We start from the raw sequence: 24668 nt of genomic DNA, 5'->3' as shown, positions 1-24668 counted from the left end.
TGTAGTGTTGCATGCCTATAATCCCAGCAACTCAGGGAGGCTAAGGCAGGCAGATCACAAGTTCAAGGACAGCCTGGGCTACTTAGTGAGATTATTTAAATAAACAAATTCAAATAAATAAATAATTTTAAATAAATAAATAGGACAGGAGTGTAATTCAGTGGTAAAGCATCCCTGAGTTCAATCCCAGTATCTAATTAATTAATTAATTAATTAATTAAAATGGTATTAGACAGTCATTACATTTCAAAGAAAAGACACTAAGAACTTTAAGAGAGCAGGTCACTAAGAAAAGATCAGTCAGTGCAACACCACATGATTGGGGGGTTAGCAAGGCCACAGCTATACTGTGGACACAGGTGTTTATGAGCTTTCAGGGAACTTTCGAATGTGGAAGGCTGGTAGCAATATGCTACAAAGAATTTGCTTTTCAGGGCAAAATAAGCTTCAGTTTCTGGATTTATCCTCCATGGCACACATACTGGCCTACACCACTAGCTAAAGGACTGATTTGTTCAAGCTTCCATTTGCCTTTGACTTTTGCCTTCACTAGGCCAAAAAACATCCATCTAATTTTTATATTTCCTCTCCTGTTTAGTTTCCAAACTTTTCATAAATAATATTATTGTTTCAGGGTCCCATGGTAAACATGGTCTTCTAATAAATGACTGAGAATGAAAGATTGTATCATGGGTTTTTAAATTGTCTTCTCCTTTGTGATCCAGTTACCATGTACAAAGCTACACTTCTCAGTAGTCCAAATTTTACTTTACAACTTATTTTTTCCCTCTTGAATGCACTATTATGTATTTATTTCGTATAATACTTTTTGTCATACTTCTTTATTTTATTTTTTTATTTTTATTTTTATTATTTTTTTTAAAGCATAGGAAAGGAACATTTTTTTTTAAGAAAGAGAGAGAGAGAGAGAGAGAGAGAGAGAGAGAGAGAGAGAGAGAGAGAGAGAGAGAGAATTTTATTTATTAGTTTTCGGCAGACACACCATCTTTGTTTGTATGTGGTGCTGAGGATCGAACCCGGGCCGCACGCATGCCAGGCGAGCGCGCTACCGCTTGAGCCACATCCCCAGCCCTTGTCATACTTCTTTTAACTAATTATACACATTCAGAATCTGCTTCCCCAAAATGTTAGCCTCTCAGTTTGGTGACATTGGCAAGTTTCATGAGTACATTTAATTATGTGTCTCTTTTTTCTAAGTGATTAACAAAACATTAAAAACTGACAAATTCTTATGACAACAATCCTCCCTAAGTGATCTTAACCCTAACACCCAGACTTGAAAGCCACTTTTAAAAATTTGTGTTTTTTTAGTTATACTGACAGTAGAGTATATTTTGACATATTCTACATAGAATATTCATGGAGTATTCTTGTCATTGTACATGATCTGGAATTACCCTGGCCATGTATTCATATATGAACATAAGAAACTTATGTCTGCTTCATTCTGGTATCTCCTATTCCCATCCCCTCTCCATTCCCTTCATTCCCATTTGTCTAATCCAAAGCACTTCTATTCTTCCCTACACTCCCCTTATTGCATGTTAGCATCAGGTATCAGGGAGAACATTCAGGCTTTGGTTTTTTGGGATTGGTGAAAAGCCACATTTTAGGGACAACTTGCTAGTCTGTGAGGCAGGGTGGTTACACAGTGATGGTGTGTGACATGGAACTAAGTAACAAGGCTGAAAAGTGAATCAAGACCTAATAAATGTAAAAGTTCCGTGGGATGATCAAGAAAGTAGAGCCAGGGGAATAACTTATTTTAATTCCTCTGAAACTTTAGACTTCATTCAATAAAGATACTTAGTATAATAACAAAACTTGTACAATAGTATCCCACTTCTTCCCCAAGACTTCGAAGATTTAGAAGTGAACTTGTTAATCCTAATATAGCTAACTTATTTTTGAGTCCTATTTTGTGTCCTAGTCCTAATGTATCATACCTAATAAGTACTAAATAAATGGTTGTTCTTATTAATGATAAAGTAGCTGCAATTTCTGAGCACCTTTGATTAACTAGCTGATACAGAATAGTTACGTTGAGTCATCTGGTAATTTCATTTACTTAACACTAAGCCAAAACTGAAACCTTAGTGAATATTTTGTTTCTAAAGTCTGCCTCTGATTTCAGGTTAGGACCCATCTTGGAACCTGAGGAAGTGGTAGACAAGCTAATGAATGGGATCCTGACTGAGAAAAGGATGGTTTTGGTTCCCTCCTCTCTAAACTTTTTACTTATCTTGGAAAAGTAAGTAACAGTTAAGTTTGTCAGCATTAGAAGTGAACGTTTATCTCTTACATGTTTTTAATTCATATTTTAAACTAGACAGTTGATAAAGTGTAATTAAATAGAGTTAAATTAAGAAAAAACAATAGACTCAAAGATTCTATCAATTTTTTTTTAAAACCCCACAGGTTAATCAGGGAGGTGAGATTGGTATAACTATTGAGTAAACTAACTGAATCATGTCCACATGTTTTTTTTTTTTTTTTTTTAAATATTTATTTATTTAGTTTTCGGCAGACACAACATCTTTGTTTGTATGTGGTGCTGAGGATCGAACCCTGGCCGCACGCATGCCAGGCGAGCGCGCTACCACTTGAGCCACATCCCCAGCCCATGTCCACATGTTTTTACATTCATTTTGTTTTTTAAAAAGTGTTTATTTCTGGAAGTCTTGTCTTACAAATGAATGACTATGAAGGATATTTTAAAGCATTTTCACATAGCAAAAATCATAGGGCAATGAGATTAAAGAAGACCCTAGTTAGGTTTTAGATATTGATTCTCAGATATCATTCACCTTTTATTTTGTGGGAAATCATAGTGAAGCATAGGAATTGATAAATGATCTTTTATCATTTTGGAGATCCTTGAGCTTTACTACTTCAAGTGGGGTCCATGGACTACCTCCATCAATGTGTTGGGAAGTTTGTTAAAAATACAGAATCTCCTGATCTCCTGAATGAGAACTTTCTATGATACCAGATGATTTGTACACATATTAAAATTCCAGAAGCCCTCCTTTGGAGCAGTAGCACTCAACTTTGGAGTACATTGGAATTCACTTGGGGGGTTTAAACAATGCTGATGCCTGAGACCTGCTCCTTAAGATCCATGATGGGTCTAGCTTTCAGAGATGTAGCAACTCTCTGGGGGATACTAATGTCAGCCCATGTTGGAAACCTCTGGCTTAAAGACTCCCTCATCATGACACACGCCCTGTCATGACTCGCTCACCTGAGACAGCAGTGTGGCAGGGAGGCTGTTCAGGTAAGTAGCGGAAACTGCAGAGGAGCCTTGAGTTGACTGGAAGAAGGAACCTCTTGCTGCTGGTGCCTAACTTCAGGCTTCTCCAAGTTGGTGGAGATCAGGATCACGAGGGAAATTTAAAAAATAGATTCCTGGATCTCACTTCTAAAAATTTTAATATGGGATAATTGAGTTGGGACTCAGAAATATGTATTTTAACAGGTAACTGCCACCAGAAGTTACCTGTTGGTCTAAAGATTACACTTTGAGAATTAATGATCTAGAATACCAAAAGAATTCCATATTCAACGGATGACACGTGTCAATCTTTCTAGCCCTTTCTGCTAGAAGCCATGGTTGAATATGCCCTAGACATTTAGGTATAAGGCTCCAGGTGTCCTTGATGAGAAATGAGTGAGAACTTGTTTTTAGCATTGTGTGTGTCTCATTGCATAGGTGAGCACTCAGTGTTATGGCCCTTTAGAATGTAATTCTCTGGGAGAGAAAAATTTGCCGATTTTTCATCACTGTACCCCTGCACTTTGGAGAGTGACTGGCGCATAGAAAGCACTAAAGTCATTCTGATTCCTAGAACTTTAACTCAAAGTTTGTACTTTGGAGTTGAATGAAGATGTGTTTGGGACTTGCTGTCAACAGAAACACAGATCAGTTACTGAACTTCTTTGAAGCTCAGTTTCTTCCTCTGTGAAATGGAAACAACAGTAGGACTTTTTGAGGCTGAGACGAGTAAATAAAACATGTAAAGTACTCTGTATTTATACTATGAGTACTCAATGAATGTTATGTGTTGCTATTTACTATTATTATTACAACTACAATTACTGTCATTGCCTTAATTCCCCTCCCCCCCCATGATGGCTGGCTGTTCAGTTTCCAAACCCTATTTTAATGCTGTCTGTCATATCTCTGTATATTACACTGACTTAAAATTCTGTTTCTCTCAAGCACATTGGAATATTACAAGCTCCTGAATATTCTTTTAACTATATGTTGGGAAATGAGACATACTACATAACTATCACTGTTCAAGACATTTTTAATCAACACTAGATTCCTCACAGGAGGGCTGGAGTTGTAGCTCCATGGTAGAGGGCTTGCCTAGCATGTGTGAGGCACCGTGTTCGATCCTCAACATGACATAAAAATAAATAAACAAATAAATAACTAAATAACTAACTAAATAAATAAAGGTTATGTGTCCATCCACAACTAAAAACAATTAAAAAAAAAGATTCCTCACGGAACACTTGGGAGAGAGAGATTAATTTTTCCATTTACATGTGAGGAATTTAAACTCAAAGGTCAATTAATTTGTTCATCAGTATTCTCAAAACTAAGTGCATTGGCTGCCTTTCTGTTTAGCAGTTCTATTTCCCCAATCTTTAGTGGAACATTTAGGTAACATTCTGAATTATAAAGTATAAAATTAGCTTCTATTCTCTCTTATTTTTCATTGTCATGTTTCTATTTTTAACCCTTTATTTATTTATTTTTGGAATTTTTAACATTTTTTTTAGTCTTCGGCGTACACAACACCTTTGTTTGTATGTGGTGCTAAGGATGGAACCCAGGCCGCACGCGTGCCAGGAGAGCCTGCTACCGCTTGAGCCACATCCCCAGCCCTATTTTTAATCCTTTAGTATCTCAATTATTTAGTTTTTCATGCCTCTTCCCTTAGATATTCTGAAAAACATAGGAGTATATTTATTTTAAAAATAAATATAAACTTCAAAAATAAGTACATATGTGGTGTATATACATGTGTATATATATATATGTATATGTGTGTATATACATGTATATGTATATTTACAAAAAATATTCAGGTCACTCCTACCCTTTTGAAAAGGAAATGAATTTAATAGGAAAAAATATATAATACAAACTCAGAGTTAAAGTTCTTAATCTTTTTTTTTTTTTTAAAGTTCTTAATCTTATCCAAGAGGAACATGACCTGATTCAGGAGAAATTAAAGTATTTTAAAAGAAGATATTTTGCAAATGCACTTAATGTTTATTTCCTAATTATTTTTATGTATCTTTCTTCTAGGTTCTTACCTCAACGTTTCCGGGAAATTTTAAAAAAAAGAATAAACATTAAGTTTGATGCAGTTATTGGATATAAAGTAAAAGAACAATAAGAACCTGATTTTCTTAAAAACTTATTTACCAGGTTTCAGTTGATTTCATCTAATAATAATAAAAACTTTAATATTTTAAATCATTTTCCCTTATTATCCTATTTTCCTCAATATCACCTTTGGGGGCCATGCCATATTGGCTTATTACCACTTGTTCTGTAGGTAAAAGTTAACTTCATGTAATACAGACATAGATCTTAAAAGTTGACCTTATGGAAAATGAGGAGAAAAGAACAAAAGCAATTATTTTCATCACAATAATTTCTCAGATTTTGTGACTCATCTACAGGTTTTCACAATTTGTACTATAAATGTATAAGATATCATATTTTTAATTGCATTACATTTTATATAACTGGCATATATCCTTTTTTATTCTGTATAAAGTCATAAATTTCAAACTCCAGATATAATGAAGGGTTACATGTCTAGGAGCATTTCACAGTGAATTTTGTGATCTTTCAAGTGTTTCATTCTACATGTTACTACTATTTCCTGAGAGATGCTTCACATTTTGAAGTCAAACATTTCAGCATAAAGAAACTAGAGATGGATACGTGTTACAAATTTAAAAGCATCACTGGGATTTAAGGCAGAGAATTGGGAGAATGTACTTATAAATGCAACAATAATAAATTGGGCCAAATATCAACTTTTGTTGTTTCCATCTTTTTGTCTTAAAAACCACATAGTTTAACCTTCAAATTAAAGGAAAATCAATCATGATAAAAGGTCTCTTTTTAAAAGAGTCTAGAAATTTCTTAAGTATGAAGCTCAATGAGTTCGGACTGTGAGTTTAGACCTTTAAATGGAAAAAATAAGTATGATTGTTGGGGTACTACTAAAGAAAAATATTTTCTGACTGCCTCGGTCACATGTACATGAAATAAATATTGTTGATCTTTATATCAGACGGTTATATTCAGAAAACATGAAAGAACCACTGATCCCCGTGGAAAGTAGCAAATGAGCAAATTTTAAGCTCAGAAATGTCAAGGTAATAGATTTTTATCCATATTAATAATGTTTATATAATATGTCAAATGCTAAACGCTTCACTTATTCAACAAGTCATCTCATCAGTGTCGATGCAAATTATGAGAATCATGGTAATCTGTTTAAGGCAAGTTGTGCTATGGATTCTACAAGATTTCTCAGAAGGTATTGTTCCACATTATGTTTCTCCCTCTTTTCCATAAATTACCTTATGCAGTAAATACAGTAATCTTCTAACTCACTTAGAAATAGATTTGTTAAGTTAATACCTGTGTCAGCTTGCCTGCCAATGAAGTAAGCTAAGAGAAAGCCTTTAGGAAACTTCAGTAAGATCATTTAGCATTCACCAAAGTATACTGATAGCATTCCCCTTTTCCCAGTAAATATATCTTGGCTCCTAAAACACTCATCAGAAATTACTTGGATGAACTTTAACATTAACCATGATGAGAAATAAGCATTCTTCTTTGGATATTATATAACAGAATGGTAGTCTATCCCATTTATTGAATGTTAACCATATGCCAGGCACAGTTTGCCATTTAACCCCATGGCAATCCTGTGCAGTAGGATTGTTAGAAGAACTAGCTGTGGATGTGGCAGTGGATGTAGAAACCCAGAAAAGGAGCCTTTGAGTCTGGAGCCCCACTCTGCAGGAAAGAAACAGATTTGTTGATGGAGGTTCTTGATTTTGTTCTCTGCATTTTTTAAAAGCGTGTTCTAATTTACCAACATTAAGCAATTACTCCTGAGGCTCAAAGTCTGAAAACATTTAAATGTTATTTGAATGAAGTTAAGCCTAACTTGAAATCTACCTCTCAATAGTTAGATGAGAAAATCCATCTGAGTCATCAGTACTTCTAAGGGTCACACCCAAAGAGGCTTATGTTTCATTAGTTAAATTGAGAAAGACTCCAAATTGTCAACCCTGGTCTTATGCTAAGGCATCCTTTGATAGTCGCAGCTCTCTTTTGTGAGGTACAGACTTCTGCCTGCAGTCAGAAACCCAGCATCCCTCGACAAACCCCAAAGCCTTCCTTTGAATCCTTGACATCATTCTGGAACCCTATCACAGGACTGCTACACTTACTGGCCTCTTTCTTCTTCCTTTGAGAACATTCCCAGGCTTTCCCACCACCCACTCCCAACTCCAGGCCACCATTCTCACTTGACAGAAAGTAGTCTTTTTATTGGGAACTGAGATTAGAAAGAGTGGAAAATCTAAAACTGACCCTTAGTACATCTTCAACACCAACTTGGCTGCTGGCTAAATGGTTCAATGTTATTATGAAGAAGGGAAACAATGATCAAGAACCAAATGTACTTCCTTTGACAATTCTGTGTGGTAGACACCCTTATCCCCATTTTATGGATAATTATATCCCAGAGAAGTTGAAACAATCTACCTAAAATTCTGTAGCTAATTAGAAATCAAACTCCGGATAGATCACAGACTTGCTGACCTATCATAGAGCCTCACTGGGATTCTCAGAGAGTTGAATTATTGTTCTAAGCACCCTTCCATTTACCCTACTTCCATGTACCCAAACTTTCCTTGGAATTCAAACAATATTTTAAAATCACAAGTAGGAATCTACAACGGTAACAAACTATTCAACCATTTTAAGATGCAATAAATGCTACAATGCAGATGCCCAATTATTCCACCTGAAAAAGGCCCAGCCTAGCCTATTCCTATTATCGTCACAGTCTAAAGTTTCCTGAAATCAAAATAAATATAGATCAATATTGGGAGAGTGTTAACCTACTCTGGACACTAAATTCTTCCCCAAAGTAGGCAGGAATTTTCACTTGGCTTGAGCACCAATATGACTACAAAAAGTTGTGGGTTTTTTTGTTTTGATATCTAGGATGACTAAGTCAAGCCTAGATTCAGTGACCTAGAGGTATTTTTTACTTACATAGTCTTCCCTACAATTTCAGGTGGCCTCAAACTGCAGAACATGCCCTGGGAAATCTCACATAAGCTAGCTGTTCCTGAACTTCCATTTCCTCATCCATAAAAGAATTAAATTAGACTACATAATCTATATCATCTCCAGTTCCAGTTAAGTAAATGTCTTCAACTCTCAACATATGCAAAGTTTAACATCTCCTGTACCTCATCTGTGTTACCTAATAGAGAATGACACAAGTGCCCAAGCCAAAAGCCTGGAGTTATCCCTACCTCACCAAAATCCCCACCACACACATACACATATTAGTCACCATCCCCACATTTCTTTTTCCAGCCTAGATCCTCCCTCTGAACTCCAGACACATTGCTAAGTTCCTAAAATATCTCCACCTGTACCACCAACAGACATTTCAATGGGAAAAGGAAAAGGCAGAGTTCAGAAAGTATTTGAGTTTAATAAAATTCTAAATACTATAGATGCTTTTAGCTTAGTTGAGAAAATTTTACTTGAGAATAACATCCTAAAATGTGATATGAAGAAAATTAATGACAAATTAAAGTTACCTTCACTGATATCAGAAGAAAACAACTGACCTAAAAACATGATTAAAGTAAACTAAACATTTTTATTATTAAAATATGTTAAAATGAAGATAATGGTGTCATAAAGACATACAAGCAAAATGTTGTAGCATGTGTTTTTCCTTCCTTTTTTTTCTCTCATTACTGGGAATTAGATCCAAGATTGAACCTAGAAGCTACATCATCTCTAGAAATTTTTTGAGACAGGGGCTTGCTAACTTGTCCAGGAGCCAATCTGTTGTCTTAACCTCCAGAAAAGAAAAAGTCCTTTATCATTTTAAAAGCTGAATAATATTCCATTGTGCATAATATATATATATATACATATATATATATATATACATATATATGTACGTATATGGTGTGTGTGTGTGTCTCATACCATTCATCTATTGATGGACAAGAGTTCTTTCACTAGGCTAGGAAGTTGCTAAAGATTGAATGTGTTTCCCTCAAATTCATATGTTGAAAGCATAACCCCTATGTGATAGTATTATGAAGTAGGACCTTTTGCAGGTGATTAGATCATGAGGACTTGGCCAGTGGGATGGGGCCCTTAGAAAGTGAACATAGAGAGTTCCTTTCCTCTTTCTGCCTTGTGAGATCATAGTGAAAAGAAAGCAGTCTATAAACAGAAAGCCAGTCCTCACTAGACATAGACTCTTCTGGCACCTAACATTTCCTCAATCTTGGACTTCAGAGCCTCCAGAACAGTGAGAAATAAATTTTTACTGCTGATAAGCCAACATAAGTTTATGTAATTTGTTAAAGTTACCTGAACTAAGACAGATATCAGATGTCAAGACTTCTAACACCTGGTCAAATGATCTTTCAAATATCACCATAAAGGGAACTGATTGTCTTACATAACCTAAAATCTCCCTCAACCTCAGAAGTTTTTCTGAGAATTGAAAATCATATGTAAGATGATTAGCTAGCTGAAATATAGTATTAATGCTGAAATTTTGTGAATAACATCAAACCACTACATTTCACTGACCCATGTTTTAATTTCTAAGATAATGATCTTACTTTCTCCTTTTCTCTTCTGAAAAAATAAATAAACACACACACACACACACACACACACACACACACTCAATTTACAGAGAGATACCAGGATATTATCTTTCACCTCTAAAATTACTTCTAGAGGTTAAATTTCATGTTGAAACATGGTACACAACAGCTCTAAAACAAACATGACCAAAGAGCATTTTCCCTTGATCTGTGCTAAGCTTTTGCTAGCAACTGGCATCACTTCAAAAACTCAGAGGTGGCTCTGACTCATCAGAACACAAAAGCCTTCCTCATCTAGCTCTGCTGTCAACACCTGGGCACACAGGTCTTCACTGGTACTCTGTGCAGAGGCCATCTCCTTCTGAGGACTACACAAAGATAGCCAGAGGAAGAGGGTAGAGCTGAGCCATGAACATTGTCTTGGATATCCTCCTGCTTCTGGTCACCATCATCTACTCCTACTTGGAGTCACTGGTGAAGTTTTTCCTTCCCCGAAGGAGAAAATCTGTGGCTGGGGAGATTGTTCTCATTACCGGAGCTGGGCATGGAATAGGCAGGCTGACTGCCTATGAATTTGCAAAGCGGAAAAGCAGACTGGTTCTTTGGGATATTAACAAGGTAATGGATATAATGCCAAATCTTTTAAACTCACAGAGTAGGACTCATATTTTATTTCTTGATTTAGCATCTGCTTATCTTCATATTTCTCTTACGAGAGTTGGTTAAATTTTCTGGAGTTTATTATACATTTGCATCAGGTTGATTATATGAAGGGAACATCATTAAGACCCCAGCAGTGATTTTTTTGAAAGTAAGGTCATTATGCACAGTATAACAAAAAAACATAGAGCCAGGATCATTCCAAGCTGCTTAAATTAGCCAAGTCACAAGTTCTCTCTGCCTCAGCCTTCTTATATCTGAAATGGGGATAATACCTTAGGGGTATCAAGAACCATAGCAAATTATAGCTAAGGGCCAAATCTATCCTGTGACAGCCTAGGCTAAGAATAATATTAACACTTCTAAAGGGTTATCAAAACAAAACCCAAAGAAACAAAGAAGAACATGCTACTGAAACCCTTAGTGCCTCCTGTCTCACACTCACACTCTTAAAATATTCACTCTTAGGCCCGTTGAGGAAAAATGTTGTCAACTCCTGGACAAGAGCATTAAGTATGTATTTTAAGTGCCTAGAATAGTGCCTAGCACATGGTTAGCATTAGTTATGTTAAATAAAATCTAAGTGCAGGGAGTCAAGCTTTCTCTTGGACATTCATATTTCTCTTGTACTCTTGTTTGTAAATGCTATCTTAACTACCTCCCCAAAATCTGAAATAACTGAGGTTGTATATGGTTTTCCCTAAACTCATAAATTCTCATAAAATCATGAATATATGTACCAAAAATATTTTAAGATTGGAAAACTTGCAAATTTTTTTTTGAAAACCAGATCTTCCACCAATCATAATGAGATTTAAATTGCCATTAAATTATTACTCTCATGTTCCTTGCCATCATGTCTAGTTGACACCTATTTTCCTAGGGACTTTGAAAATATCTCCTGAACTTTAGGAACTAATTCTTCTCTGGTTCTTTCTGGAGAGTGAAGAATAACTTTCAAGAAAAAGTTGGTATTTCCTTACTTAACAGATAGGAGCATTTGTATATTAGATGAAAACAATTTGGCATATGAAAATGACTTGGCATGAATTTGATCATTGAAGAAATTCCAATAAACTTTCTAGATTAGGACAAGAATTTACAAATTGAGAAAATTGTTGTCTGCTTTTCTCAGGCATTTATTTCACAAATCCATGAAAATTTAACCTTTGGATCTCTTTCCAGATATGTCTTTTTGGAGAGAGGACTATATCTATTACTTTTTTTTTTCAATTTTAACATTTCCAGTGACAAGGCAAACATAAAATTAGAAAGAAGTTATTTAAAAAGGACTTAAGGTTCTGCCTGAATGATGGGTAACCCAACCTTGTAAAATTCTCTGCAAATCCTTGAATTTTATGGTTAAATATTAAAATATTAAATGACTTGCTCTAAGGCTATCGGTGTAATTCAGTTTTCCTTTAGTCAAGGACCAACTGGGTTTTTGTCATAGCTGGTTTCTTTTGCCTTCCAAGATGAGAGGCAAGTTTGGCCCTTGTTCCATCGAAACTGCTGCTTTATGAACACAGTGAAAAGAGGAGCTCACAATGCACACTGAAACTGCAAATGAAGCATGCATTTCATTTATAAAAAGACAAGGCACCACATCTTGCAGTGCTCTAGCTCAATGATATAACTCAAGAATTTTTTCTTCATCAAAGTATCGGATGAAAGCTCTGGTTACTAATGCTGCTTATGACCTTGAATCTAGAGACAGAATGGAGAATTACATAGTCCTCCATGCACTCTGGCAGTGAGCAAGCTACCTGCTGAAGCTGAAGTCAGTGACTCTCCTGACCCATCCCCCTTTTACTCTTCTGCAACCCCTCAAAAGGCTAATTGAAAGGACACTGGCTTTGCTACAATATTCCTGGGCTCTTTAAAGACTGTTCTTTGGGATTTCAGGCTGCTGCTCCAGGGTTTACCCCAAATCATGAAATACAGAGAATGCAGGGGAGGCAGTGCTGGTAAAGGAAAACCAGCCACCATTCCCTCAGGGATGAACCCAAATAATGGAGGAAAGGACTTTGACATGTCCTCACCTCTTTACCACAGAGAATAGTTTATAAATTGTGAGGGGAAAAGTATAATTTTTAAAAACATATAACCGTCTCTATAAAAGTCAGCAGATATTAAATCTTGAGGAGAATTCTAATTTTTCAGAAATGCAAGCAAACAATCTCTCTCAAGAGGTTTCTTAAAAATAAGGAGGTACTCTGGATGTGAATTTTAATATTTTTAAAATTTTTCTTGACCAGTGCTTTTTCTTCCACTCTTTCCTGAATATTTTTTCCCCCAATTACAGCATGGTGTTGAGGAAACTGCAACTGAATGTCAAAAATTAGGGGCCACGGTGCATGCATTTGTGGTCGACTGCAGTAGCCGAGAGGAGATTTACAACTCCGTGAATCAGGTGAGACAGCTCCTGTGACTTCAGGTCACACATTTTGTTATCGATGGCCCCTGACATGCAAAATAAAAAGGTACTTCATGACTGATTTAAATTAGACTTTACTGCCAAATGAAGTAATGTGACAAAAGAAGGATATGTACGCTTTTTTTTGTTCTAGAGAAGCCACTCAACTCTGCTCATTATGATGGTTTCATATTGTGGTTCGATTTCATTCTGATCAGAAGTTTGAGCAGTGGCTCAGAGTAACTGACAAAAGGTTTATCAGTAGGAAAAATGGATTACTTGCTAGTTTTCAGTCCTGGTATTTTTGTAGTAATTTTCTTCCTTTAATATTTCCTTTGTAAGATTTTAAAATTTTAGTTATCATTTACTCTAGTAAGGAAAATGTAATAATAGTTATAATAATTCTAGGACTGGAGTTGCAGCTCAGTGGTAGAGCCTTGAGTTCAATCCCCAGCTTGAAAAAAAAAGAAGTTATAACAAATTTTAAAAGAACAAATATCAAGTACACACAATGAACCTAACACTTCAATAAACTACTGTATTCTTTAAGTTAGTTTAGTTCAGTGGTTCTATTAATCTCATTTTGTAGATAAGCTAATTAAGGCTCAAGGAGGTTAATCCAGACAAAGATCATGTAGTTGTAGGTGGTGGAACTGTGATAACTCAATCAGCACTTGAAAAATATGTAATCAGAACTTATATATCAATTTATCAACACAAATATTAAATTTACCTTATTGATAGGATTTCAAAATCCCATTATGTATTGGTACTAAAATTTAGATGTTTAAAAGAATTTTAGCCCACATTTATGAAAGTTTTGCCTTTGCATCTATTATTTGAACTAGAAGCTTTTTCATGCCTAAACTCTGAGACATCACTTAGTAGAATAAAAAATATGGATGATATCAGCCCCAAAACTTTTGAGTTTGTATAACTCAACTGATGTGTCCTTTCCATTGTAAAAGATAAAGAAAGAAGTGGGTGATGTAACCATCGTGGTGAATAATGCTGGAGCAATATATCCAGCCGATCTTCTTAGTACCAAGGATGAGGAAATTACCAAAACATTTGAAGTCAACATCCTGGGACATTTTTGGGTGAGTATAATCAGAAATATTTCTGATCTGTGCACATCTGTATGCTTTCATTGAAGACACATGGAGTTCATAATTGAGTTCACACACCTGGGTGTGGGAAACACACCAAATCTTTTTCTTAAACCAGGAATTATCAAGTTTGCTTGGGAAGAGCCACAGTCTCTGATGGAAGGTTAGAGTTCAAGTGGGCACAACACACCAGAATATAAGCCACTTGATCTGTCTTATCCACCAGTATTGAATACACAGTTGGCAAGTACCAGGTCCTCATCAAATATTTGTGGAGCTTTGTTGAGGGTCGGTCATCAGTAGATATCTTTTCGATCCTCTAGAGGAAATATACACAGTGTACATTCATTTGTGACCTCCTTTCATGAAAATTTATAACTGAAAAGACATCAAAGAAAGTACTTAAATGAATACAGCAGTTTGGGACACTTCTAGGTAGGACTCTGAGATAAGTTCCAGACCCATGGAAAGCTAAAATTTAGAAATACAGCTTGCTGGGTGAGGTGGTGCATGCCTATAATCCCTGCTATTCAGGAAGCTTAGGCAAGAGAATCAAAAGTTCAAGGCCAGCCTGCACTACCTAGTGAGATCCCGTTTCAAAATAAGATGTGTTTTCAAACAAGAAAAATAAAATAAAATTGTTTTCAAAGGGGGTGGATATGCAGCTCAATGTTATAGCACTTGTCTAGAATGTGTCAAGGCCCTGGGTTAAATCCCTAGACAAAAAGAAGGAAAGAAAGGAAAGAAGAAAAGAAAGGATGGGAAGGAGAGAAAGAAGCTCAAGAAACCTCTTATAATTCGTTAGGTTTGTGGGAAACTAAAATATAAATTCAACTGCCTTTGTAGAAAGCATTTATATGAATCAATCTTCCAGGCCTACTATTAGTGTAGAACCTGGGGCAAATCTGGATTCTTGAAGACAGCAAAGAGATGCCTCCCTTTACCTTTCCTAGCCCCTCACACATGCCAATATGAATTGATGATCATGCCCACAAAACTACCCAGAGACCCATACATTAGCTATCCATAGCTGCATAACAAAACTCAGAAGTTTGAGCAACAATAAGCATTCATTATCTCCTCATACTTTCTATGGGTCCACAATTTCTAAGTGGCTTGGTTTGGTAGTTTTAGCCTAATAAATTTGCATAGGGTCTATGGGGTAGGATTATAAAATATTATTGATATTTTTCACAAAACAGTAAGGTTTGGAGGGAAAAAGAAAGGCTTTTTGTTTCCTATAACATGGACGTATAATACTATATATATGTATTACAGATTTAGTATATTGTAGTATATATATATATATATATTACTATATATAATCTCTATAATATTACAAATAGGAAGATGCTGAATCTACTCATACCTTATAATAGTTTGGGTCTCCATATGACTCTTAGTTCATTCTTCTCAACTGTTTGACAGGTACAAAAGATTTCAACTCTTGTAATTAGAATGATGAATCCCCAATCAAAATTACAAAATACCAGATTACCATAGGGATTTCTTTCAATTCTGGAGACTGAATTTCTCCCTTAATCAAGAGGCTGGAGGTATAAGTCAATGGCACACTGCTTACCTACCATTCATGAGGCCTTGAGTTCTATCTCCACTGGAAAAATAATGAGAATAATAATACATTGTTTAGATGACCTATCCAAAAAGGAGCTAGTGTGTTTGTGTGTGTGTGTGTGTGTGTGTGTGTGTGTGTTTCACACACGCACACATGCATATATATATTCTGAAGAGAAGAAAGGGGAATATTGAGATGTGTTCCTAGCAGATGATAGACAAGGTACAGTGTTTAATGCCAGCTAAAAACCAATACATGCTTATCTTTTTAATTTCTCTCAATTTGTAGAAATTGTCATAAAATGTTGCAATTATTTTATTTTATTGGAAAGTTCTCTCAAAAACCTCTTTTGTGGTCTGGGCATGGAATCCAGGGCCTCACACATGCTGGGTATGCACTCTACCCCTGAGCCACATCCCCAGTCTGCCCTTACGTCTTAACAAAAATAAGATGACCTGATTTAGAAACCTAATGCCTCTGTCATTGTTTCTCTTCTTTCTACATTGGCATTAAGATCATAAAAGCACTTCTTCCTTCAATGATAAAGAGAAATTACGGCCACATTGTCACAGTGGCTTCAGTGTGCGGCCATGGAGTAATTCCCTATCTTATCCCATATTGGTAAGTATTACTTGCCAGCAGTGCTATGTATTTCTGTACTTTTGAGTGATTATTAGTCTTTGAATTTCAATGCTCACAGCACAGTATTTTGGAGTTGCAGAATTTGAAAAGTAAGTTAGAATAATTTTTTTAATGATTGTAATTTTATTTTAAATATCTTTGAAAATTCCTCTATAGAGTAATGTAAGAAAGCAGAAATACCAAGTATATTTCCATAACTTCCTGGAATAAAGAGATGTTGATAGAAGAAATCAGAAACACATAGCATAAGAAACAAAATATACAGAAGTTAAAACGAATGCAAATCTATGGCATGGCATGTCTGTCCAAGATAAGCCAACCACAGTGGACTCTGCATCAAAACATTTTCCAATGGGTGTTTGAATAGTGAAAGTTCATTTGTGCATGTGTGTGTGCTCACATGTGGTAGAGAGGCCTCCACCTGAGTAAAAACAATGCAAACACTATACCCCCAGGCTCTATTAAGGACATTAAAAAAAGGAAGTAGGAGGCCTTCAGCATATACTGTTTGCAAAATATCTTTCCTTGTATACTCTGTAATGGTATCTCCCTTTCTTACTTCAGCTTTACATTAACCTCAGAAAAATCTCTACCAACACATGAGTATCAATGGGTAGGTGTGTGGGTTGTCAGTTAGTTGATCTATTATATACTTTATATATACACATTCAAGGTTAAATGAGTCAAGAACCAAATTCTCTCTGACACTGAATGCAGCCACAGATACAGTTAAATTTCAACATAGGGTAGATTGCTATTATACACACATATGGCTGTTCCAATCTTCCTTGATCATCTTAAAATGCAAATAAGAATTTCACAGATTAAATATTTCTGTTGTTTTAATATTTAGAAATGTAGAAACTCGATGTAATAATAGTTTTTCTTTCATTCTCTTTGGAGAAAACAACCACTATCTAACATTACTGTTTTTATGTGTCACCTTGGTCAAAAGCATTTATATAATTAATACTTAAATAAATCTACATAGATAAAGTGATTATACAAAAGGTACTTTATTGAATCTTTAAGACAACCTATATTTTAATATCTTCATTTTAAAAATCAGAAAAGAAAAAAAAAGATAAAGACATGTGCTAAGATGACAAAGTGGCACCAATGTCAAGAAGGAAACTATCAGGTCAGTCATCAAAAGCAGAAAAATATTTGAAGTCCTACAGAAGTTTGAAACAGATATTAGTTTTGCAGTATTTCTAAATATGTTTTTCATGATTGGTATTTTTCTAAATAAAAAAATAATAACTGATTAGAAAACATTTTGAAGACTGAATGGAAAAATGCTATATGTAGGGTGGAAAAGTGAGCATCAGGCCAGCCAATAAAGTTATAATTGTTCTTTTATTATGGTTGCTAGTTAAGAAACTGGGCAAAGGGACCAGGGATAGAGCACACACGTAAATTGAGCAAGGCTTTGGGTTCAATCCCCAGCAACAAAAAAGAAAAAAAGCAACTTGGTACATTCAGAATTCTGTTTAATCATATATGAAAATGTAAATGAAACTTAATGACCATTCATCCTCTCAGAAAAATCACAAGGAGATGATTTGGGGGATTTGATTTCTTGTTTTCAAATCAAGTGATTCTGCTTTCTTACAGATAGCTGACTGTCTTGCTCTCTTTTAGCTGATGATGGTTGGTAATTCTCTTACAGTTCCAGCAAATTTGCTGCTGTTGGCTTTCACAGGGCTCTGACAGCAGAACTTGAAACCTTGGGGAAAACTGGTATCAAAACCTCATGTCTCTGCCCAGTTTTTGTGGATACTGGGTTCACCAAAAACCCAAGCACAAGGTAAAGTCAAAATCAAGTTAGGATGGGAATATGGCATGAGAAATTGATATGAAAACTATCTGAGAAACTTTTTAAGTTGGTTAATTAAGAAAATGGGAGGTTCCTTTTAAATATTGTTTTATTACCTTTAAGTTTTGCTTTGAAGTTAAACAAATAAAGGGGGGTAAAACAAATTAGGGACTAGCAGGCGTGATCAGATTCCAATTAATTAGGCAACTGGTATTTATTTGTGTCCAGCAAAAAGGTCAATACACACCTGGGTGTCAAGAGAGAGCAGGAGTGGGGAGGAGTGGGTTAGTGAGGCACACTTAAGGTGATGGAGAAAGCCTTCTCTCCTGGAAACCACACCTCCACATTGAATTATACCTCATATCCCCTTTCCCAATAGTGGGTCATCCTCTGCAAATACAGTATGGAAAGGTAAGGCTATGTGCCAGTTTTATACTGTCCACAGCAGTGGCCACAGAACTAACTAACATGTTCTTCTTTGTTCTCTGGCTCCTCTATTCCTTACCATCTAAGACTTCTCTGTCATTTTGGTATTTTTACTGTGTGAGCTAAGAAATACACCTACTAGATATGAAAAAATATAAGATTGTATTAACAAAATATCAACATGAGATGTGTGGGAAAGAGGGAAGTGACATTTGTGTGGTAGAACCTGGAACATTTTAAAACCTAATTCTAATTTTGGTGAAAAGATCTATTAATTTGTCTATCTTCATTAATGAAAAACATTGAAACTAGGGGCCTGAGGTTTAGCTCAGTGGTAAAGCACTTGCTTAGCCACACTTGAGGCCTTGGACTCAATCCCTAGCACTTAAATAAATAAATCTTTTTAAAAATGAAAATGAACTTTTTCTTTTTAATCACAGATTATGGCCTGTATTAGAGACAGGTGAAGTTGCAAGAAGTCTGATAGATGGAATACTTACTAATAAGAAAATGATTTTTGTTCCATCATATATTGGTATTTCTCTAATACTGGAAAAGTAAGTACAGCAGAGAACACCTAAAACACAAATGGACTATTTGTACTCTTTGTCCATAGGACTATACTATTGACAGTCTTTCAGTTGTAAAAGTTGTTATGGAGACTCTCCACTCCTGGGATGAACATTTAAGTTTTCCCTCTTTTTTTCTCACTCATTTAAAAAATAGAAAATGATTCTTTTTCTCTACCATCTCTGGCCAATCTTTGCTAAAGACTATTCAAACAGAAGGAAGGACAGTTTTAAAAGCACATAATATAGTGAAGTAGTTAATAAAAGCTCTATGTTTTAAAAATCTGCTGAGATGTTGTTGGAGATTGCATTGATCTTCAACTATAGACCAACTGGAGGAGAAATGACATAATAACACTATTGATTCATCCAATCCAAGAACACAATCTATCTTTCTTGTTTTGTTTTGTTTTCTTCAAATCCTTAGACAGGGGGCTGGGGTTGTGGCTCAGTAGTAGAGTACTCACTTAGCATGCATGAGGCACTGGGTTCGATCCTTAGCACCACATAAATGTAAAATAAAGATATTATGTCCACCTAAAACTAAAAAATAAGTATTTAAAAAAAATCCTTAGGCAGAATTTTGCAGTTTCAGGTTTTACACATCTTTCCTCAGATTTATCCCAAGTATTGCATGGTTTTAATGCTATTGCAAATGGCATGTTTAAATTTTTTTCTTTCTCCGTTGTTTGTTGCTAGCACATATTTCATTTTTGCATTTCATTCTTGTACTCTATAACCTTGCTAAACTAACTTGTTAAACTCACTGATCTTTTGTAGATTCTATCAGATTTTTTACACAATCATTGAAAAAGAAATTTTTATTTCTCCCTTTACATGATTTTATTTCTTTTTCTTGCCTTTTTTTATAACTTTATTTTATTTATTTATATGTGGGACTGGGGATCAAACCCAGGGCCTTGCACGTGCGAGGCGAGCACTACTACTGAGCCATTACCCCGGCCCCTCTTGCTTTGTTATACTGACTAGAATCTCCAGTTCTATTCAGTGTTGAATAGAACTAGAGACAGCATGCATCTAAGTGTTCTTCCTGATTTTAAGAGGAAATATTCAGCCTTTCACTATTGTGTATGATGTTAGCTATAAATTATTTTTCATCGCAGATGCCCTGGTTTAAGATTGAGGGATTTCCCTTCTTTTACTACTTTGACAAAAATTTTGTCAAATGATTTTTCTGCCATTTTAGTTTAATATTATGAATTACATTTATTCATTCTAAAAGATAAACCAATTCTATCTTGTACTGTGTTTGATTTTATACCAGGGTAATACTGACCTCATAGAGTGAACTGGAGAGCATTCCCATCTCTATTTTCTGGAATAGTTTTTGTGGTATTGGTATTATTTCCTCTCTAAACATTTGGTAGAATTCACCAGCAAAGGTACTGGGCCTATAATTTTCATAGAGGGAATAGTTTGTAATTACAATTCTAATTTCTTTAGTACCATAGGGATTTGGGGGCTACTTATTTATTCTTGGTAATGTGTCTTTCATGGAATTTTTTCCATTTCATCTAAGTTGTCAAAAATACTGACATAAATGTATATATTATATTACTTTATTATCCTTTAACTCTTTAGAATTTCTTATTCCTGGTACCTATAATTTCTGTTTCTTCTCTTCTTATAATCTAGTTAGAAGTCCACTTTGTTGATCTCTTCAAAAAACTTGTGATTGGTTTAATTAATTTTTCCCATTTTTTACGTTCTAATTAATTTCTCCTTTAATATATATAATTTGATTCTACTTACTTTTCATTTAATTTTCTCTTTTCTAATTTCTTAATGTGAAGGAATTAAAGACTTGATACTTTATCCTTTTTATTTTATTGTGCTAGGAACACAACATGAAATCTATATCTTAACAGTTTGTTTTTTTTTTATTTTTGGGGGGTGGAGTGACCTTTTAATAGAAATATTAAAACTAGAAATATTTCTCTAGGACTGGAATTCAAAGGAAAAATAAAATTTTATATTAATGATATTTATATTTTAAAATACAATACATAAGACAAAATACATAAAAATATAAAACATAAGCCATGGTTTTTAAAAAGTGTAAATGTGACAATATCAGTGTTATAAGCAATAGAGGAAAACTATGAGTCTACCCACTCAAATGAGATGATGAAAGCCATATTACTTTAATTGGTTAATATTTCTCTGATGTGTCATAATGATGAGAAAATCACACCATTTAATTATTAATATCTCATAAGAAAGGTCAGTTAGATTCAGACAATTGATTTTTGGGGAAGATGAACCCTAAACCATCTAGGAAAAGTCAATTCTTTCTGTGTGTGCCAAACACCTGTGAATAGGACATATTATCTAATATAAACTTCATAATAATCCTTCAGGGCAAAATAATTATTATTCCTCTTACAGCTTCAGAAATTGGGGCTCAGAAAGGTCACATAAGTGGTCCCAGGCTCAGACCTGATGAGGGGAAAAAGTGAAATTCAAGTTGAAATCAGGCCTCATCACCCACAATAGAAGGCTATTCCCACTTCTCAGGATTCCTGGCCTTCAGCCCTTCACTTCAAGCTACCTCTAGATGAAAAGATACTGTGCTAAGACACTGAATACCTACATCAGGTTTTTAGTCCTCTTCAGTAAGACTCAATTTATCAACAACTTGAGCAAACTCAAAAGCTACATTTTTGGATAATACTAGTACAATCACCCAGAGTGGGTCTCCCCTAAGTGGGAAGAATTGGCACAATAGTGACTCCCTCACTCTGACAACCAGTGCTAAATAGATTTATAAATGTACATTACACTGGTATTGATTATAGATACAATGTTGCACTTCAGATCTCTAGAGTTTATGCTATTTTTTTATACTAGGGATTGAATCCAGGGGTGTTTTACCACTGAGCTATATCCCCAGTCTTTTTCTTTTTATTTATTTCATTCTTCCTTTCTTTGTTTTTGAGATTTGAGACAGAGTCTTACTACATTGCTGAGAATCTCCCTAAAGTACTGAATTTGGTCTCAAATTTGTGATCCTATCTCAGCCTTCCCATTTCCTGGGATTACAGGTGTGCACCACCACACCCACCTAGTTTGTTCAAATAACTTGTTTGGCTAAAATTCTATTATTTTAACTCCCCATTTCTCTATCCATCAGTACCTAGAAACCACCATTGTACTGTTTGGATCTCTGAATTTGACAATTTTAGATACCTCATATAGTGGAACTATGCAGTAGTTGCATTTCTGTGACTGGTTTATGTCTTAGAACAAGGTTCTCAGGATTCATCCATGTTGTTGCATGTTATACATTTCCTTCTTTTGTGAAGCTGAATAGTATTCTATTGTATATATATACATCATTTTTTTTTTAAAATCATTTATTGCTATTAATTTCCCCAAATGTAGTGCTTTTGTTCTGTCCCTCAAAATTTGATACTTTTTGTTTTTATTTACATTCTGTTCAAAATATTTTCTATTTTATATTATGGACTCTTTAGAAATGATTTTTTAGTCTCTAAATATTTGGGGAAACTTTCTAGAGATTTTTCTGCTGTTCATTTCTAATTTAATTCTATTGTATTAGCCAAATATTCTAAATTTGTTGAGATATGTTCCATATCTCTGATATGTTTCATACCAGAGATTAATATATAGTATAGATGAATATACATTGGTATATCTTGGAAAGTGTTCCAAGTACACCTGAAAAGAATAAGTATTCTGCTCTCAATGAGGGTTCTACAAATGTCAATTAGGTCAAAGTGGTTGATAGAGTTATTCAGTTTCTATAGCACTACTGATTTTTTTTTGTCTACTTGATCTCCAATAATTGAGAGAACCCACAACTACTAGGGAGAGACTCGGATACCACCAGCTGCCACTTTCCCTTGGGGTGAAAGCAAGTGCCAAAGTCAAACTGGCTTTTGTTTCCTGCTTCTTTATAGTAGGTTTCCAGAACCCAGAAAGGGGCTAGATGAGGCCCCTCAGAAAGTATGGTCCCCAGGGATGGACCTGTACATAAAAGCCACTGGGTTTCCCTGCCCTGAACAGTTATTTTATTGAAAAGTAACCCATAACTCTTCAATGTGAATAAAGAACAAACTAACTAGTGTCTACCAAATAAATAAATAAATGAGAGAAGACCCTTGAAATCTCCAACTATAATTATGAATTTGTTTATTTCAGTAACAGGGCCATCTTGTTAGTCTTCTTTACGCTTACTTCCTCTTCAGAGAGACACATTTTTGTGAGCAGATACAACTACTAATATGAAGGTTTCTTTTCGTGAGTAGTTGAAAGGCCTGCTCCAGCTCTTTTCTTCTCCTTGTCTTTCTCCCAACCTCACCTCCCTTGCCCCTTTGATCCCATCCCAAGGTTCTTTAATTAGAGAACAATACCAAAATATCAGTATGACTTTCTTTGCAGAACACGTTATTTCTGTCTCTTTCCATTCAGTCATACTCTCTTCTTCCTTTGATCTATCAAAATTTTTCCCATCCTTGAATATACAATTGTCTTTTGAAGCTTTTTCTGACATTCCAGCCCATGTAACCCTCCTCATGGTTCCAGTCCTTAATTGTATGTGGCTGATATTTTTCATTGATTGTTTCAAGTTTGCTATATTAGCCTCCCCACTAAACAATAAATTCCTAAGGCACTGGATATTTTTTAAGTTCTTTAGTTTATCTTTTTATAGAGTATTACTTATATAGTTTCTACTTAAGGAGAGGTGGAGAAATGGATGGAGTGTGTTCTTGTGCTGTCTCTCTATATGGTCTTGACATCAAGATTAAGCAACAATTTCAGCAATGAGTTCAGACCTTCAGTTTTAGATCATTAAAGATATAAGGTCTCATACAATTTTAGGTAAGATGAGAGGGTGAGAAGAGTGTTTTTTATGTTCGGTGTTTTCTTTATGTTTGCCTGCAATATGGACTACTAATGCTAAAAGACACACAAAAGAGAGGGGCACTAAGGAAGAGAAGAAAATTAAATATAAGCTAGATAACTCAATCGTCAGGCCATTTTAACTAACAACAAACAAATGACTTTGGAGTCAGAGATTTTTAAACTAAATTTTTTCTTTTCTTTCTTTTTTTTTTTTTTTAAATGTAGGTTTCTTCCTGAACGTGCCTTGGCAGCTTTAAGTCGCATACAGAATATACAATTTGAAGCAGTGGTTGGTCACAAAACCAGAATGAAATGATGTATGACAAAGATGTATGCACATATGATGTGAATCTAAGCACAGAGTCAATGCTTCAAAGCGTTCTTTCACATTTTCCAGTGATGTTTATATTAAAAACATTGATTTGGCACTAGCAGCAAAACTAATTGCCTTTCTATGTCTCAAAACTAGAGAACTGTGAGAAATAAATTTCTACTGTTTACAAATAACCCTGTCTGTGGTATTTTGTTACAGCAGCAGGAAAGGATTAAGACAGTCTTCATTAGGCAACCAAGGAAAAAGACAGTAAGTATGTTTTTACATAGATAT

General features: G+C 35.1%; 2 protein-coding genes across 2 annotated transcripts in view; both read left to right on the top strand.

Annotated features, from left to right (window-relative positions):
• Positions 1 to 6075, top strand: part of Hsd17b11 (hydroxysteroid 17-beta dehydrogenase 11) — a 28549-nt gene extending 22474 nt beyond the window's left edge. Inside the window, exons 6-7 of the mRNA XM_077803167.1 lie at positions 2156 to 2272; positions 5348 to 6075. Of these exons, the coding sequence (XP_077659293.1) occupies positions 2156 to 2272; positions 5348 to 5438 (208 nt within the window). The 3' untranslated portion in view covers positions 5439 to 6075. The remainder of the gene's footprint in view (positions 1 to 2155; positions 2273 to 5347) is intronic.
• A 4180-nt stretch (positions 6076 to 10255) lies between these two features.
• LOC144257204 (17-beta-hydroxysteroid dehydrogenase 13) lies at positions 10256 to 24591 on the top strand. Its single transcript, XM_077803168.1, has 7 exons — positions 10256 to 10572; positions 12920 to 13027; positions 13999 to 14130; positions 16230 to 16336; positions 18030 to 18167; positions 19043 to 19159; positions 24287 to 24591. The coding sequence occupies exons 1-7, from the start codon at positions 10363 to 10365 to the stop codon at positions 24375 to 24377; spliced, it is 903 nt and encodes a 300-aa protein (XP_077659294.1). The 5' UTR covers positions 10256 to 10362; the 3' UTR covers positions 24378 to 24591.
• Positions 24592 to 24668: the final 77 nt, after the last annotated feature.

The sequence above is a fragment of the Urocitellus parryii genome, chromosome 10, assembly GCF_045843805.1.
Source record: "Urocitellus parryii isolate mUroPar1 chromosome 10, mUroPar1.hap1, whole genome shotgun sequence".
Taxonomy (NCBI): domain Eukaryota; kingdom Metazoa; phylum Chordata; class Mammalia; order Rodentia; family Sciuridae; genus Urocitellus; species Urocitellus parryii.
Note: the sequence above shows the minus strand (reverse complement) of the source record. Positions and strands in the feature narration are given on the sequence as shown.

Coding starts and splice junctions, on each gene's coding strand:
- LOC144257204 (XM_077803168.1), top strand. CDS start 10,363: ATGAACATTGTCTTGGATATCCTCCTGCTTCTGGTCACCATCATCTAC. Junction 10,573..12,919: donor TTCTTTGGGATATTAACAAG/GTAATGGATATA, acceptor CCCCAATTACAG/CATGGTGTTGAGGAAACTGC. Junction 13,028..13,998: donor TTTACAACTCCGTGAATCAG/GTGAGACAGCTC, acceptor CCATTGTAAAAG/ATAAAGAAAGAAGTGGGTGA.